Source organism: Ursus arctos, unplaced genomic scaffold (assembly GCF_023065955.2).
Source record: "Ursus arctos isolate Adak ecotype North America unplaced genomic scaffold, UrsArc2.0 scaffold_14, whole genome shotgun sequence".
Classification (NCBI taxonomy): domain Eukaryota; kingdom Metazoa; phylum Chordata; class Mammalia; order Carnivora; family Ursidae; genus Ursus; species Ursus arctos.
In genome coordinates, this window is record NW_026622808.1 from 12,031,179 (window position 1) to 12,046,280 (window position 15,102).

Consider the following 15,102-nt stretch of genomic DNA (forward strand, 5'->3'; position numbering starts at 1 on the left):
TAAAAATTTTTTAAGATTTTAGTTTGAGGTGATCTCAACAACCCAGCGTGGGGCTCAAACTCACAACCTTGGGATCAGGAGGCTCATGCTCCACCGACTGAGCCAGCCAGGCGCCCCCAAATTAATGTTTAAAGTGAGGTTGCCAGTGGTTCATTTCTTTTCTTGTCTTTTTTTTTTTCCTCTAAAGTAGGCTCCATGCCCTACATGGAGCCCAGTGTGGGGCTTGAACTCATGACCCTGAGGTCAAGACCTGAGCTGAGATCATTAAGAGTTGGCCACTTAACTGACTGAGCCACTCAGGCAACCCAGCCACGAGTTCATTTCTTAAAACTTGTTTAGATTTTTAAATGATTAAAGCTGAAAGTGTCAGTGACGATTCTTTTTTTTTTTTTTTTTTTTTTGGCTTTTGCTTTTTTTTTTTTAATGTTTTTTTATTACATTATGTTAGTCACCATACTGTACATCCCTGGTTTTTGATGTAAAGTTCAATGATTCATTAGTTGCGTGTGACACCCAGTGCACCATGCACTACGTGCCCTCCTTACTACCCACCACCGGCCTGTCCCTGAAAGTGTCAGTGACGATTCTTAATGGCTGATTTTAATTCAGCCAGTTCAGAGAGGCCACTGGGCAGGGGGTGTGGGATCACTGTTGTGGTGGGTTCCTAAACACCAAAATGGGTTTTGTCTCGCTAGGTTTCATAGACATCTTCTCTGAGTGCAAGGAGGGCGTGGGTGTGCATGCGGCCCTGATCCTGCGTTTCCTGCACCGGAACCGGCTCTCCGGCGCGGCCGTGCCCTGCCCCATGCTGGACCGCTGTGGCAACGTGTGCTCCATGAGGTCCTCTGTTCTGAAGGAGTCTTTGGACCAGCTGCTCCAGCGAGAAAAGGGTACGTGCACGCATGCGCTGGGGGCTCCTGACCTCGTTCCACAAGCCGTAGGAGCCAGCCCTTCTCCCTGCCTTTGTTGCCGAAAACGAGAACAGTTCCTAGCCTAAGAATGTGATCTGCTTGCCTGCTTTCTTTCTCTGTCCCTCTCTCTCTTCCTTCCTTCCTCCCTCCCGTCCTTCCTTCCTTCCTTCCTTTCCGCGGCTGGCTTCTCGGCCTTCAGGTCTCTGCTCAGATGTGACTGCGGGAGGCCTTTGCTCATTACCCTAAGTTACGCCCTCCCATCCCCCCCCCCCCCCCGTCACCATCACCTTTGGAGGTTTAATGGTCTAAGTGGCACTTAGGTTTGACGTTGTAACATTATTATTTCTCTGCGTTTTGTCTGCCTTGTTCATGTCATTATCCTCAGCACTGGCAGGTCCTGAGTGAGTCGTGGGTGAATCAGTGAGGAGAGCCACCACACGCAGCGTGGACTCCCTCAGAAGCTGGGAGTGTGAAGGACAGTGTGGAGCATAGTAGAGTCCGGAAACAGACCCAAGTGCGTGTGGGAGCATAGTACCAGATAGAGTCAGCATCACACATGGATGGAAAGGAGCATTAGTCAGCAAGTGGGGTCAGGGCAACCGGCCAGCCATTTGGAGAAAAAAATAAAACCAGATTCTTTTTTTTTTTTTTTAATGTTTTTTTATTACATTATGTTAGTCACCATACAGTACATCCCTGGTTTCTGATGCAAGGTTTGATGATTCATTAGTTGCATATAACACCCAGTGCACCATGCAATACGTGCCCTCCTTACTACCCATCACCAGTCTATCCCATTCCCCCACCCCCCTCCCCTCTGAAGCCCTCAGTTTGTTTCTCAGAGTCCATAGTCTCCCATGCTTCACTCCCCCTTCTGATTATGCCCCTTTCTTTATCCCTTTCTTCCCCTACCTATCTTCCTAGTTCTTATGTTCCATAGATGAGAGAAAGCATATGATAATTGTCTTTCTCTGCTTGACTTATTTCACTTAGCATTATCTCCTCCAGTGCCGTCCATGTTGCAGCAAATGTTGAGAACTCGTTCTTTCTGATAGCTGAGTAATATTCCATTGTATATATGGACCACAGCTTCTTAATCCAGTCATCTGTTGAAGGACATCTCGGTTCCTTCCACGATTTAGCTATTGTGGATAATGCTGCCAAGAACATTGGGGTGCATATGGTCCTTCTCTTCACTACGTCTGTATCTTTGGGGTAAATACCCAGTAGTGCAATGGCTGGGTCATAGGGTAGCTCAATTTTTAACTTTTTAAGGGACCTTCACTCTGTTTTCTAGAGTGGCTGCACCAACTTGCATTCCCACCAACACTGTAGGGGGGATCCCCTTTCTCCACATCCTCTCCAGCAATTACTTAAAACCAGATTCTTAACCCATTCCGTTCACTGAAAAATTCAACTGTCAGGAAACGGTGAAGTGCCGGAGGAGAGTAGCCGCAACCTGTGGGGCTCCTGGCACAGGGACCTTGCGAAGCAAGACGCGAGCCCCAGAAGCCGTCGGAGGCTGATAAAGTAGGCCGTGTGCAAACTGGAAGTTCTGTGCAGCAGAATATGTCAGAAGCAGAGTCAGAACCAGAACATATTTTGTGACGTGTTACCACAGTCTGAATCGTTTTACTAACTCTGACCTTGGGCCCTTACTTAACTCTGGGCCTTGCCTCTGTTTCCTCCTCTCTGCACTGAATCAGTAGGAGAAGATCAGAGAGGTGTGCCCAGCTCCCAGTGAGCATCACCTGAGACGCGTGCCTGGGTGTATACACCCTATAACATACAAACCGGCGAGGGGGCTTGTGACCCCGCAGAAAGCAGAAGAGGGTAGAACCGGGCTGCTCGAAACACAGGTGGCTTACGAAGTCTCACACGTAATTAAAGAAATGTCAGTTCAGGGGCGCCTGGGTGGCACAGCAGTTAAGCGTCTGCCTTCGGCTCAGGGCGTGATCCCGGCGTTGTGGGATCGAGCCCCACATCGGGCTCCTCCGTTATGAGCCTGCTTCTTCCTCTCCCACTCCCCCTGCTTGTGTTCTCTCTCTCGCTAGCTGTCTCTATCTCTGTCAAATAAATAAATAAAATCTTTAAAAAAAAAAAAAAAAGAAATGTCAGTTCAAACTGTAAGATGCCATTTTCTTCTCTTTGTGTGGTTTTGCAAATATATCAGTGATTTAAGTATTTTACTACAGTGAGCTCATGAAGCAACCCTTGGCCAATTTCTGCTTTATCATGGTTCTTTGGAAGGAGATTTTAAGGAATACTTCTTTTTCTAGTGCCAAAGTACCGAGCATATTTACGTTAGATATTTTAAATGACCCTTTTTGGGGTGGCTGGGTGGCTCAGTCAGTTAAGTATGTGGCTTCAGCTCAGGTCATGACCCCGGGGTCCTGGAGTCCCAGGATCGAGGCCCGCATCAGGGCTTCCTGCTCAGCAGGGAGTCTGCTTCTCCCTCTACCCCTCACCCTGCTCATGCCCTCTCTCTCTCTCTCTCTCAAATAAATACATAAAATCTTAAAAAAAAAAAAAGACCCTTTTTTTTCCCTTTGTGAAAGACATGTCACGTGATAGAATCTGGTTTTCTCTGCAGAAAGTCCTGGAGATCTAACCAGAAGCCCAGAGACGGATAAACTCAAGTCAGTAGCAAAGTGCTACGCTTACATAGAAACGTCCTCCAACCCTGCAGACATCGACAAGATGACGAACGGAGAGACGTCGTCGTACTGGCAGTCCGACGGCAGTGCACGCTCTCACTGGATTCGGTGGGTCCTAGAGCAGCGGTTGTTGGGAGCCCGAGAGAAGTACCTGCTTGCTTTCTCTCATCTCCTCAGTGTGGCGACCAGTTATTTCCTGAATTTTTGAATATTTTCTGCGTAACCGCGTGGTGGTTTTCTTATTGCAAGTGACTATCTGTGAAGATGCCTTAGGAATCAAGGGAAAAGAATTACGTAAAATCTTGCTACCTGGTTCATATATTCATAAACATGGATAATTCCTTTACTTGGTACTTCAAGGGAGAAAATAGTATTTGACTGATATTTTATAATACTGATTTCAGATCTTTTTCACTAGTTTCTCAGGAAAATTAATATCACAAGGGGCAAGTACTTTTCTTATATCAGATGTGATTTTACTTTTTAAGATCCTTTCTGTGCATTAAAGAAATCTTTATGCAACTATCTTGGCCAGTTTGGCAGAGGAGGAGGGAATGGGGTGAGCAGGAACCCTGGGGTCGAACTGGTGGCAGTAAGCTGATGTTTCTAGAAGCTTCGAAGCTGCCATCTAAAGTTTCAGGTGTCTCTTTGGAGAGTGGGCTAATTTCAGTTGTTGGAAGTAGAAGTAGTTGTCTTGTTCTCGCATGGAGAGTACAGGTGACCTTCAGCATCTAATTGATGGGTCCGGAGCACATTCAGCTCTTTGGACGAGGGCTAGCGTTTGCTTCTTGCAGGTAAAGCGATTGTTTAGGGTGTTCACATTGTACTTTCCTGCCTGGGCTGGTAGCTTAAAGGGAAATGGAAGATTAACCTTGAACTGGAAGAGGTTGGAGAGACACGGGAAGGTCACAAGGGCTCTTCCAGTTGGCGGCTTTTCGGAAAGAGGGTCCTTGACCGCATCAGATACAAGACCGTGGAGATGAGCGTCTTGGATGCTGCGGGTCTCGACCTGTGTAAACACCTGTCGTTTGTGCTCCCCGTGTTTTCCAGCTTAAAAATGAAGCCAGACGTTGTGCTTCGGCACTTGTCCATCGCGGTGGCCGCCACTGACCAGAGCTACATGCCGCAGCAGGTGACGGTGGCTGTGGGGAGAAGTGCCAGCGATCTGCAGGACGTCCGCGATGTGCACATTCCCAGCAATGTCACTGGCTACGTGACGCTGCTGGAAAATGCCAACATCAGTCAGCTCTGTGAGTCACCACGAGGCCGCTTGCCCTCCGGTTAAGGGGACTGGGGGGCGGGGGGAGAAGGAATCGTTTTTAGCGGGAAGACCTCCCCAGGGGAGAAACTGTCAGATTGTCTTTGGGGGTTTGATTTGCTTCTCATGATGCACGTGGGAGTAGCCGTTAGTTCATCTGTGTGGTGTTGTAGAAAGTTATAGAAGCCCTTTTTACTTAAAAGTATTTTGTTCTTGTTTCCTTATTAGAAAACCATAGATAAACAGAAATGACTCAAAATCCCACTACCCAGGGATTGTCACTGTGAATATGTTAGTGTGGACCCTTCCAGATCTTTACTTGTGAGCGTGCATCTATGTGTGTGCGTGTGCGTGCACGTATATTTTAAAATAAAACATAGGGTTGCATATGTTTTCACAAAATGTATTTGTATACTTATTTACAAAAATGCGAATGTATTTACAAAATGGCGATATTCTTTCCATGCCGTTTTGTAAATTTTTTAGCACATTGTCGGACCATGTGTTCTTGCACACCTTTATTTAGCCATAGAAGAACTTGCCTTAATTTTAACCAGCCCTGTATTCCTGAACACGTAGGTTGTTTCCATTTTTATACTATGATGACCTTGCTTCGCACCCAGCATTTGGGAAATAATCACAATTCTGTGATTTCTTTCCAGGCTTTTTTCATTCAGGGAGCCGGGATGCCTCATGTTTTGTCTCATTTCTCCTAATGCTTTCCTGGGCCAAAAGAAGTGTTCTTACTTTGCTCAGAGGAACTGAGGCCTAGGGAGGTAGAGTCTTTGTGTCTCGTCCCTAGGCAAAGCAGTAGTGAAGCTCCTGGAGTAGACGCTTCCTGTCTCACACTGTGACGCTCCTTCCTCTCAGTTGTGTCCTTTTTAACTTGTCACCTCCTCCCGTCCAACCCAAATAAGAACTTGTGACAGCTCTTAAAAGTCAGTCATGCCTGTGCCGTCATCCATTTGGACTTGATTATTAAAAATAAATTCTCACAACTGCTGTGAGACAGCGACTGTTTAAATCAAAATTTCAGAACCCTAGCAAAAATTCTAGAAATTTTCTTACCATGTATTTAATCAGGATTTAAAAAATGATCTTTGTGTTAATTTTCAGGACGCCTAAATTCCTAAGAAACTTTGTGATGGAAAGGGTTAAGCCACCCTTAAATTTACACATTATTCTTATGACTCCTTAGTTTGGTTGATGCTTTTCTGACAAGTTTATTATATGCTAGCTCCATTATACACATTATTTATTTCTGGCATCAAAGTATGTTTCAGAATTTTCTTTTCAAAATGTGAATTACTATTTTGCTTTTAGTTGGGAGCCTAGCATTTGCTGAACTGAAGAAGTTAATCCAATACTGAATTTGTCGTTTGCGCTTGACAGATGTCCAGATTAACATAAAACGTTGTCTTAGCGATGGATGTGACACTAGAATTCATGGTCTGAGGGCTGTTGGCTTTCAGAGAGTTAAGAAGTCTGGGGTCTCGGTGTCAGATGCTTCTGCAATCTGGTACTGGTCTCTGCTGACCTCTCTGGTGACGGCGTCCATGGAGACAAACCCCGCCTTTGTCCAGACAGTGCTGCACAACACGCAGTAAGTCCCCCTCTCCGCTTCCCCGCCCGTCCAGGTGCCCCTGTTGTCCCCGCCCCCTGCAGAGCATGTCCCTGAGACTCGGGCTCGGCCCGGGTGCCCTGGGGTTTCCTGTCTGTGCCTTCGGCGCCAGTCTGGGGAGGGGGTCCCTCGCGCTGCTCTGTTCCTCACCCGCGGGGGAGCGGTTGCTCCCATTCACGGAGCACTTTGTATCCGATGCCACGTGGTATTTAACGCCTGCTGTTGGGAAGCATGTATGTAAAACTTACCCCGTGTCACAGACGAGGGTACTGGGACAGCCCCTGAGGCCCGTCACTGGGCTGGCAGGGATGTGCCAGTGTGCGTCCAGACCTCGGAACTCACGGTGGAGTGAACTCTGCTTAGAGAGACTAAACAAATTTATTTGTAAATGTAGATCACTTTTGAAAATAAAAATTAAAAAGGTAAAAGTAAATTTAAAAATAACATTAAAAAATTAAAATTTGATTAAATTTAAATTTAAAAAAATTAAAAAGAAAAAAAGCCTGTAGGGCTGAAAGACCCAGCGGTAACAGACGCGGCAGGAAGTGGTGACATATGCCGCAGAAGCAAAGGGGTACCAGCGTTATGCTTACGTTCGGTGTCTGAGAGAGAGAGAGAGAGAGAGTACTAGCGGCGGTTCTCTGGATGTCTCCTGAGAACGAAGCTTTTTCGCCAGGAACATGGGGGGCAGCGCCAGATGTGAAGTCATATTTGTCCATATGCCCTTCTTGCTTCCTGTTTAACCATTTTTTAAAAAAACCAATTAGAAACTTAGAGAACTATGACAAGTACAATGCAAACAACTTTATTTCCTTCTGAGCCATTTGGGACTACGGTACAGACCTGGTCCCCGTTGTCCCTGAGTACACGAGTGCGTGTTTCCTGTCAACTGGAGCGCTCACTGCAGCCATCAGGGTCAGGAAGCTCACGGTGAGGCGCAGCGCTGTCCACCGGTCCTCAGGTTCCATTCGGGTCCCGCGGGCTGTCGCGGTAACACCCTGTGTAGGAGAAGGACCCAGGCCACACTTGGTGTTTGTCGTGTCTCCTCAGTGTCCTTCAGTGTGGGCAGTTCCTCAGTCTCTCCTTGATGTTATGACTTTGACACTTTTGAAAATCATCGGTTTGTTATTTCCGGGAGCGTTGTTCAGTTTTGGTTCATCTGATATTTCATAATGATTCAGTGTAGGTTTTGTGTCTCTAGCGGGAGTGTCACCGAAGCGATGGCACGTTCTCATTGCGTCCCGTCCGGTGACACACAGCTTTAGAGTGTCCTCTTACTAGTGCTGCTCACGTTGACTTTGATCCCTGAAGGAAGGGGCGTCTGCCGGATTTTTCCATTGTGAAGAGATTTTTGTCTTGGTAATTACTAGGTATTTTGTGCGGAGGTTTTGAGACCGTAAGTGTCCCATTCGTCCTCCAACTTGCTCTCCGTGTGGGCTCGTGGTTCCTGTGTTACGTGCTCCTGGCTTATGACATCACGGTGTTGATGGGACATTGGCCCGGATTTGGCCAGTGGGAACCCCTTTGGTCTGGTTTCTGTGTCCTTTTGGCATGTCCTCAGCAACTTGGAACACTTCCTTACTTTCTAGAACAACAAAATATTCCAGGCCTGTCTCGAATGCTCCCTGCCTCCGTCCTGGAATCAGCCATTGTTTCTGAGGGGTCATTGTCCCTTTTGGTGGCGAATGGTCTTTAGAAACTCAACACACAAGCTCATTGCGGGTAGAGCATTGCTTCTCTCAGGCCCTCTCGGTGGACCCCGCTAGGAAATATGTTTGTACAGAAGTAGTATGCACACGTGTGTGTACGTTACACACATTCACAGCCGTAGTCATCTCTGCGTCTGCAGTGCTGGGAACTCTAGAGTTTGCACCGACACTCCCACTTCCACTCCAGCACTGCCGTGTTCCTTCTGGTTTCCTCTCTCTGCGTTTGCCCCTCCCTTCTCGGGTAATGAGAAAACTGCTGCCCGAGTTTTCCCTGCTGTATTTACGTATCACCAGCCTCCCGTCTCCCGTGCCCTTGTCTGGACACCCTCCTCCCCGGACTCCTGCTCCAGCACGTTTTACAGAGCTGCTGCTGTGACTGTCCTTGTGCACAGGCCCTACGTCCCCTTGTCTTCCTGTGCCCAGCACCAGGCCACCCTCCTTGGTGCTCACGTTCCCTGCCAGGCTGTCCTTTTGTGCAGCTACCTTCCTCAGTTTGCTCTGTACCCACCTCAGCACCCCATTATGGGCCCCCATGGTGCCCTGTCCTCCCACCCAAACACACACGAGTGCCTGCCTTGTACAGCCCTGCTTTATGGACTGAATTTTCTAGAGGAAGGACTGAATTTGAAGAGGAAGAGCTTTCTACCTTATTTTTGTGAAGAAATGCCAAGTTGTTGAGGAATGGATATATTTAAAGTTTATGTTCCTAAACAGTTGTAACTGTTCATGTGTAATTATGTTTTCACTCCTAACATTTAAATACCAGTGATCTAAAGCTACTGTAAAATTTTTTTTGAAAAAAATCAGTGGGCAAAATAAAAAGAATAATGAAACAAATGTTTACTTGAATCAGTAGAACTAAATTTGGTAAATCCCTGCGCGCTCCTGTGCGTTAGGCCTCCTTGATCACCTGCCTTTCAGTGTGGCTGCCGCCCCGTGCGGCTCCTTGCAGAGCGAGAGAAGAATGCGAGCGGAGGGAAGCCGACGCAATATTAGCCTTTCTGTGTTGTCTCTGTTTGGAACTAGGAATCATATCGTTTGAGGGATTCCCATTACTGTTCCCATGAAATGACTGTCAGTTGTAGAGTTTTGAGTTACTTTTTGCACACCTCCACGCTGTTCGCAGGGCACTCGCTCACCCGCACTTGCTGGCATAGAGTAGGCCCAGTCGTTTTTGGTTGCGTCAGTCTGTCTGATGACTATGAGTCTGGAGGAGGTAAAACTTTTGGGGGATTCAGAGATAAACGTAAGAGGAGACGAGAGAAAAGAAACACTGAAGCAGACATTACGGTAGAAAGGCCGAGAAACACAGGCAAGAAGAGAAATGCTGAAGCAGACATTAAGGTAGAAAGGCCGAGAAACACAGGCAAGATGAGAAACCGTGACAGGTGCTCATGTTTATGGGCAAGAAAATTGGTGGTCGGTGTGTCGATGCCGTAGGTCTTAAGACAGAACGTGTAACACGAGCTGCTTACGGGGCCACCAACTGCTCCGCCTCCGGGGCCACGTTTTCTGAGATCTCCAGGGTTTTCTCTGTAGAGTGTACATGTCTTCTGCCCACCCTGTGTGAAATGAAGACTGGATCCCAAGGACTGGAATAAGTGTCTGTGGAGAGAAATGGAACTCTTAAAATGAAAAAGAAGGAAACTCCGTGAAGTTACTTGGCACCATGACTCCTGGGGGAAAAGCTGGTTTGATGTTGTGTGCCAGGCTCTCTCTGCAAGACTTTGTTCATGAGGGATTAATCCCAACAGGCGTCTGACAATTTGGTATTCGTCGAGTATTATTAATTTAATGTTTTGCCTGGGTTTGTTCTGATTTTCCATCTCACACTTGCAGGAAGGCACTGCAGCACATGCCTCCGCTTTCCCTCTCACCAGGATCTACGGATTTCTCGACTTTCCTGTCTCCCAGCGTTCTGGAAGAAGTGGACAGCTTCCTCATCAGGATAACTAGGTGAAGTCAAGGTTGATGAGATGGGGCTTGTAGGGGTAGAGGGTCTACGTGCTTGTTAAGTCTTAAAAAAATTTTTTTTTAATCTTTTAAAGATTAGCACTAAAAATGGCTCATTTTTAGTGACTGAAGAGAAAGTAAAATCATAGTTCAGCCCTCGAAGCTGCATTATCTAGCCACACCACCTGACCGCCAGGGGTGGGCGTGGGGGGGGTCGTGTGATGCAGCTGGAACAGGTGTCTCAGAGTCCCCTGTGCAGAAGCTCTTGGCTTACTCGGAGCCCCAACCGTGGCCTCACCGGGCGCCTGCCTCCCTCTGCACAGGCAAACGGGCCGCTGGTCTGTGCGCCTGGACGAGGCCCCTCAGTTGCTTGACAAACTCAGTGCCTGCTGTGGGGACAGCCCCGGCCTGTGTCCGCTCAGCCCCCAGGGCGCGCAAACCAGGTCCTGAGACATCGGGACAGGTTCACGAGTGTCAGTGTAACGTGTTTAAAAAGACGGAGAAGTGTGTGGCGGAGTACGTGTCGAGTAGGTCGTTAGTGTGGGGGATGAGCCCTTGAGTCTGCGGCCACTAGTCATTCTCAGTAGCAGAGGCTTACCGTAGTGGCGTCTTTGCGTGTGGCTTATGTGCGTCTGGTTTGGTTTATAAAGTTTGACTTGTTAAAATGGGTGTTGTTAGTGTTATTTAATAGTTATGGATGGAGGGCACAGAGGGGAGGATTTAACGTCCCTGTCCTCCGGGTTGATCTAGTTTTTCTTTAGGTTGTCTTGAGGATTTTGAGAAAGTATTTCTGGTCTACACCTAGAGAGCATGTGATAGGTGGATTTCACTGTTGGTGGTCGGTTACGTGGGGTTTGGGGGCTACCTGGATTTTCCCGTGTTTCCAAGAAGTGACAGGTTTTTGGCTCCTTGTTCATAGTTGCTGTTCGACTCCAGAGGTGGAGCTGACTCTTCTGGCCTTCGCGCTGGCGAGAGGAAGTGTTGCCAGAGTGCTGGACTCTCTGTGCACCGTCACTGACCGCCTGGATGCACAGTACGACGCCTCGTCCCTCATCTCTTCCATGGCGTCCGTCCGGCAGAGCTTGCTCCTTAAATACGGTATGTGAGTGCGGCACGGTGGACAGGCCAGGACACCGTCATCCCCCTGGTGTCTTCTCACCTCCTCGGCCGGTTGGTCGCTACTCCGTGACTCCAGGATGAACACGGCCTCTCCTGCGGGGGCAGGGAGGAGGGGCACGTGGGCCCCTTGATGGCAGCATCAGAGGGGCCCTGAGCATCCCCAGGGCTGTACCTCCTGGGCGTGACTGGTCTGACCCCTTAGGCTCGGCGGCCATTTGATCACAGCCGTCTTCGATGAGGTGCAGGTGTGTCTCTCTGTGTAGACAGCGGGGCTGGGAAGTTGGAGTACCTCCCCTCTGGAGGAGGGAGGGAACTGGCCCCGACACGGCACAAAGCATCCTGGTCTTAGGCTGCATCGCTCTGGGTCCCTGTGACAGCGGCACGCCTGCTACCGCCTTGCCCCCAGGGCCCGGCAGCCGTCTTCCGTAGCACTTCCCTGCCGGCTCAGGATGGGTCCTCCTAAGCCTTCTGGGTTGGTATGTGAGGAACAGCTCATTTGCCATCCCGGCCTCTAGTGCTAACGTTTCTGTCCTCAAAGTGTAGTATTGGATCCCATCCTCTTCAGTTATACGGGCAAACTGTGCCGTTTCTGCCATGGTGTTTGTGCCTTCGCCTCAATACAACTTCATAATTTATGTTTGATTTTTAAGGTCAGACCATTGATGTCTTGTAAATCTAGTTTTCCCCTTAAATTTGAAAAGGTCATTTTTGGTGGGGTGGGGAGCCCATAGCAGCGTGGCTGGATGGGAGGGATACATAGTGTTTGGAAAGTCCTCTCCGGAAAGTTCTCCGTTCAGGTGAGCGGTTATTTGGGCGGGGAACCCTGGATGGAAGAGTGACACAGGAGGGAACGTTTGTTCCTGGCAGGGTTCTAGCTCTGAGCTGGCTTGCAGGTTCATGGGTGTTCGTTACAGTACTACTAACACGAAAGGGAAGGGGAAGCTTTCAGGTCATCATAGCAGATGACACTTTTTAAAATTCTTACAACTTTCAAGATTTTCCTGCAGGTATACTAAAGAAACAAGACCCAAGACCCTAAGATCTTATTTATATATTTAAATGCAATTGTAATACGATTAGTTATTGGCCCCAAAACACTCTTTTGGGAATCCCTCTCCCAAACACGTTGGAGCTGTGCTGTCAGTCTGTATCTTCTAATGCGCTCTGTTTCTGAGGAGTGGTTATTCTGGAGACCGCTTCTTGGAGTCGCGTAGGAACATAAAGCCGTACTTGGTCCCCTTCAGGAAAGCATAGAAGAACGGTGTCAGCTGCTCTGTTTTAGCTTTTCAACAGGTGCGTTTTCCGTCAGCAGTCTGCTGGCCCGCTGCTCTCCGTTTCCACGGACGTGCCTGCTAGTTTTTATTTTTTGCATTGCGTTAGCTTAAGGCTCTCATTCTCTCTCTTTTCTTTGATCAGGTAAACCTCTTCAGTTGACCCTTCAGGCCTGTGATGTCAAAGGGAAAGAAGAGAAGTCGGGGCCTGAAAACCTCCTCGTCGAGCCGTGGACGAGAGACGGTGAGTGGTCGGTCTGTCCGTGTGCGGTGAGCGGAAGGACTGCGGCGCGCCCTCTGGCGGCGTGAGACTGCGTGCGGGGCTCCGGACTGCTTGGAGCGCGAGGCTGCGTGCGGTGCTGGCCTTTGCCAGGCGATGGGTCTTGACCCAGGCGCGTGCCTTCCGTAGCGCAGCCTCGTACTCCGCTAGGTGTCGGTCGCTTGTAGCGACTTCTGAGTACGCGAGAGCCCTCAGTTTCGAAAAGCAAGGACTCTTCCTTTTGGCATATAAAAAGTTAACCGTTTTTAAATTTAGATTATTTTTTCATTGTGTTATCCTGAGCGTTCAGAAACGCAGCAGACCCGAGGCACAGTGCTGCTGAGAACGTAATTTCAGGAGAAAGGTATTTCTCAGTGTGACTCCTCTGGATCTGGAGCGTCCGAAAGAACCTCACTGCTCCCTGCTGTTGACGTGGGAGCTGCTGATGCGTTCTCCCGTGCGCTGCTAGGCCCTGTTCCTCGTCCCGGGGTGTCTGTGAGTCCCTTCCTCCTCCGTCGTGTTGGCCAGCCAGTTCGTCTCCTGCACGTGCCCCCTCGTGCTCACTGCACGGCCTAGAACCTCGCCAGTCGGGCCCAGGAAGGGGAATGTGCTGGCAGTTCTCAAACACTGGCGGGAATTGCCTTCCTGCTTTGGCTTTGCTTTCTCCTTGGCCTTCGTCACAGCAGTGCCGGCCACACGCGTTCTCGCGGTCACCTCTTCTCTGTCGTGTCTCCTGTGTTCGTGCTTCTCCCCGAGGCGCCTCCTCTCCCTGGTGGACTTTGCGTGCCAGAGACGCTTACGTGGGACACTCTTGCTGCAGTTGTCCCAGTGCAGCACAGCCTCTGCAGGGACGTTTCCTTCACCGTGTCCCTCTCCTGTTCCGCTACAGGCCGCTAAGGGCCACACAGGCCGTGCACTCCCCTGCCACACATAGTGGGTTTGTTGCCCTTTTCCCCTCCCCCCACCCAGGAAAGGCAAGACCACTCTGCCAGGGGCCCCTGTGTTTTTCCTTCGCTCTCTGGAAGAGTCAGGATTTCTGTCTCCAGAGCATGTAAGGCAGAGCCTTCCCCAAACCTGTAGATGGATTTGTACTCCCGTCACCATCCGCTGAAAAGCGTCTCTGCTGTTTTATTTTATCTTCGTATTTTATTTTTTACTTTTATCACCGTTTCAAATCACGTCTCTAGTCTTTCTTTTTTAAGACTTTTTTTAGAGCACTTTTAGGTTTATAACAAAATTGGAGGAAGGCACAGAGAGTTCCCTTCCCCCCACCTTCCCCCCACAGACAGCTGCCCTCATTGTGACCATCACTCCAGAGGGAGACACGTCCTTACCAAGGACAAGCCCACGGCAACATGTCATCACTGACCAAAGTCCGTAGTTTACCTTAGGGTCTGAGAGACAGAGGGAGCGAGAGAGAGAGAGCACGCGCGCGCACACGCACACACACACACACACACACGGACAGGCACATGCGCGCGCTTGAGGGGGAGGGGCAGAGAGAGAGGGAGAGAGTCTTAAGCAGGCTCCGTGCTGAGTGCGGAGCCTAATGCGGGGCTCGATCTCACAACCCACAGATCCCTACCTGAGCCAAGACAAAGGGTTGGGTGCTTAAATGACGACTGCGCCACCCAGGCGCCCCCTTCAGGGTCCACTCTTGATGTTGTGTGTTCTGGGGGTTTAAACAAACGTATAGTGACATGTATCCATCATTATAACATCATACAGAGTATTTTCACCATCTTAAAACATGGTATGTGGATTTGTAACACTCTTCCAAGTCCAAACGCACTGCTAATTTTTCTGTAGTTGTGAGGATCGAATACTGTTGTTCTCCCTGTGTCTCATCTGCCTGCCCCCCCTCCCTGCCTTCTGCTTCCCTCGGATGGATGGGTCTTGTGAAGTGGTTGGAATTTGTGGATTTGTTGTTTTGGTTGTGTTTCTGACAGTTGCACAGGTGGGATGTGCGTAGGCCTGGGGAGGAGACTCTGTTTCTCCTGGTCACTCCCTCCACAGCCGTCACTACCGAAAATGAGCCTGAGGAGATAGGCAGGGCAGGGGAAAGTGCTCAGAGCCGGGACAGTTGGGTCTTGAGGAGGGATGGCTTTCTTTCCTGTATGGGGGGAAAAGCTCTTCACGGGTGTGCTTCACATTCCCCGAGTGCCAGGAAGTGCCGGTTCTAGAGGGTGTGTCTTGCTGCCCAGGGAACCCACACTTGGGTCCTCCGGAGCGCCAGCTTTCGTCTGCTAATTTAAAAGAACGCAGCGTGCTGCCCGTAGACCGAAGGGGTAGGTTTGCTCAGTTCTTTCACTCTGTGATTGGTTATTTTCTTTACCATCATCAT

At 49.2% G+C, this 15,102-nt stretch overlaps 1 protein-coding gene across 6 annotated transcripts in view; it reads left to right on the forward strand.

Moving 5' to 3' along the window:
- ZZEF1 (zinc finger ZZ-type and EF-hand domain containing 1) overlaps positions 1 to 15,102 on the forward strand; it is a 99,995-nt gene that overhangs the window by 13,735 nt on the left and 71,158 nt on the right. For all 6 annotated transcript variants that reach the window (XM_057311389.1, XM_057311387.1, XM_057311390.1 and 3 more), the window contains exons 3-9: positions 696 to 890; positions 3,505 to 3,676; positions 4,619 to 4,818; positions 6,219 to 6,429; positions 9,996 to 10,112; positions 11,029 to 11,207; positions 12,645 to 12,743. In XM_057311389.1, coding sequence (XP_057167372.1) covers positions 696 to 890; positions 3,505 to 3,676; positions 4,619 to 4,818; positions 6,219 to 6,429; positions 9,996 to 10,112; positions 11,029 to 11,207; positions 12,645 to 12,743 — 1,173 coding nt within the window. The remainder of the gene's footprint in view (positions 1 to 695; positions 891 to 3,504; positions 3,677 to 4,618; positions 4,819 to 6,218; positions 6,430 to 9,995; positions 10,113 to 11,028; positions 11,208 to 12,644; positions 12,744 to 15,102) is intronic.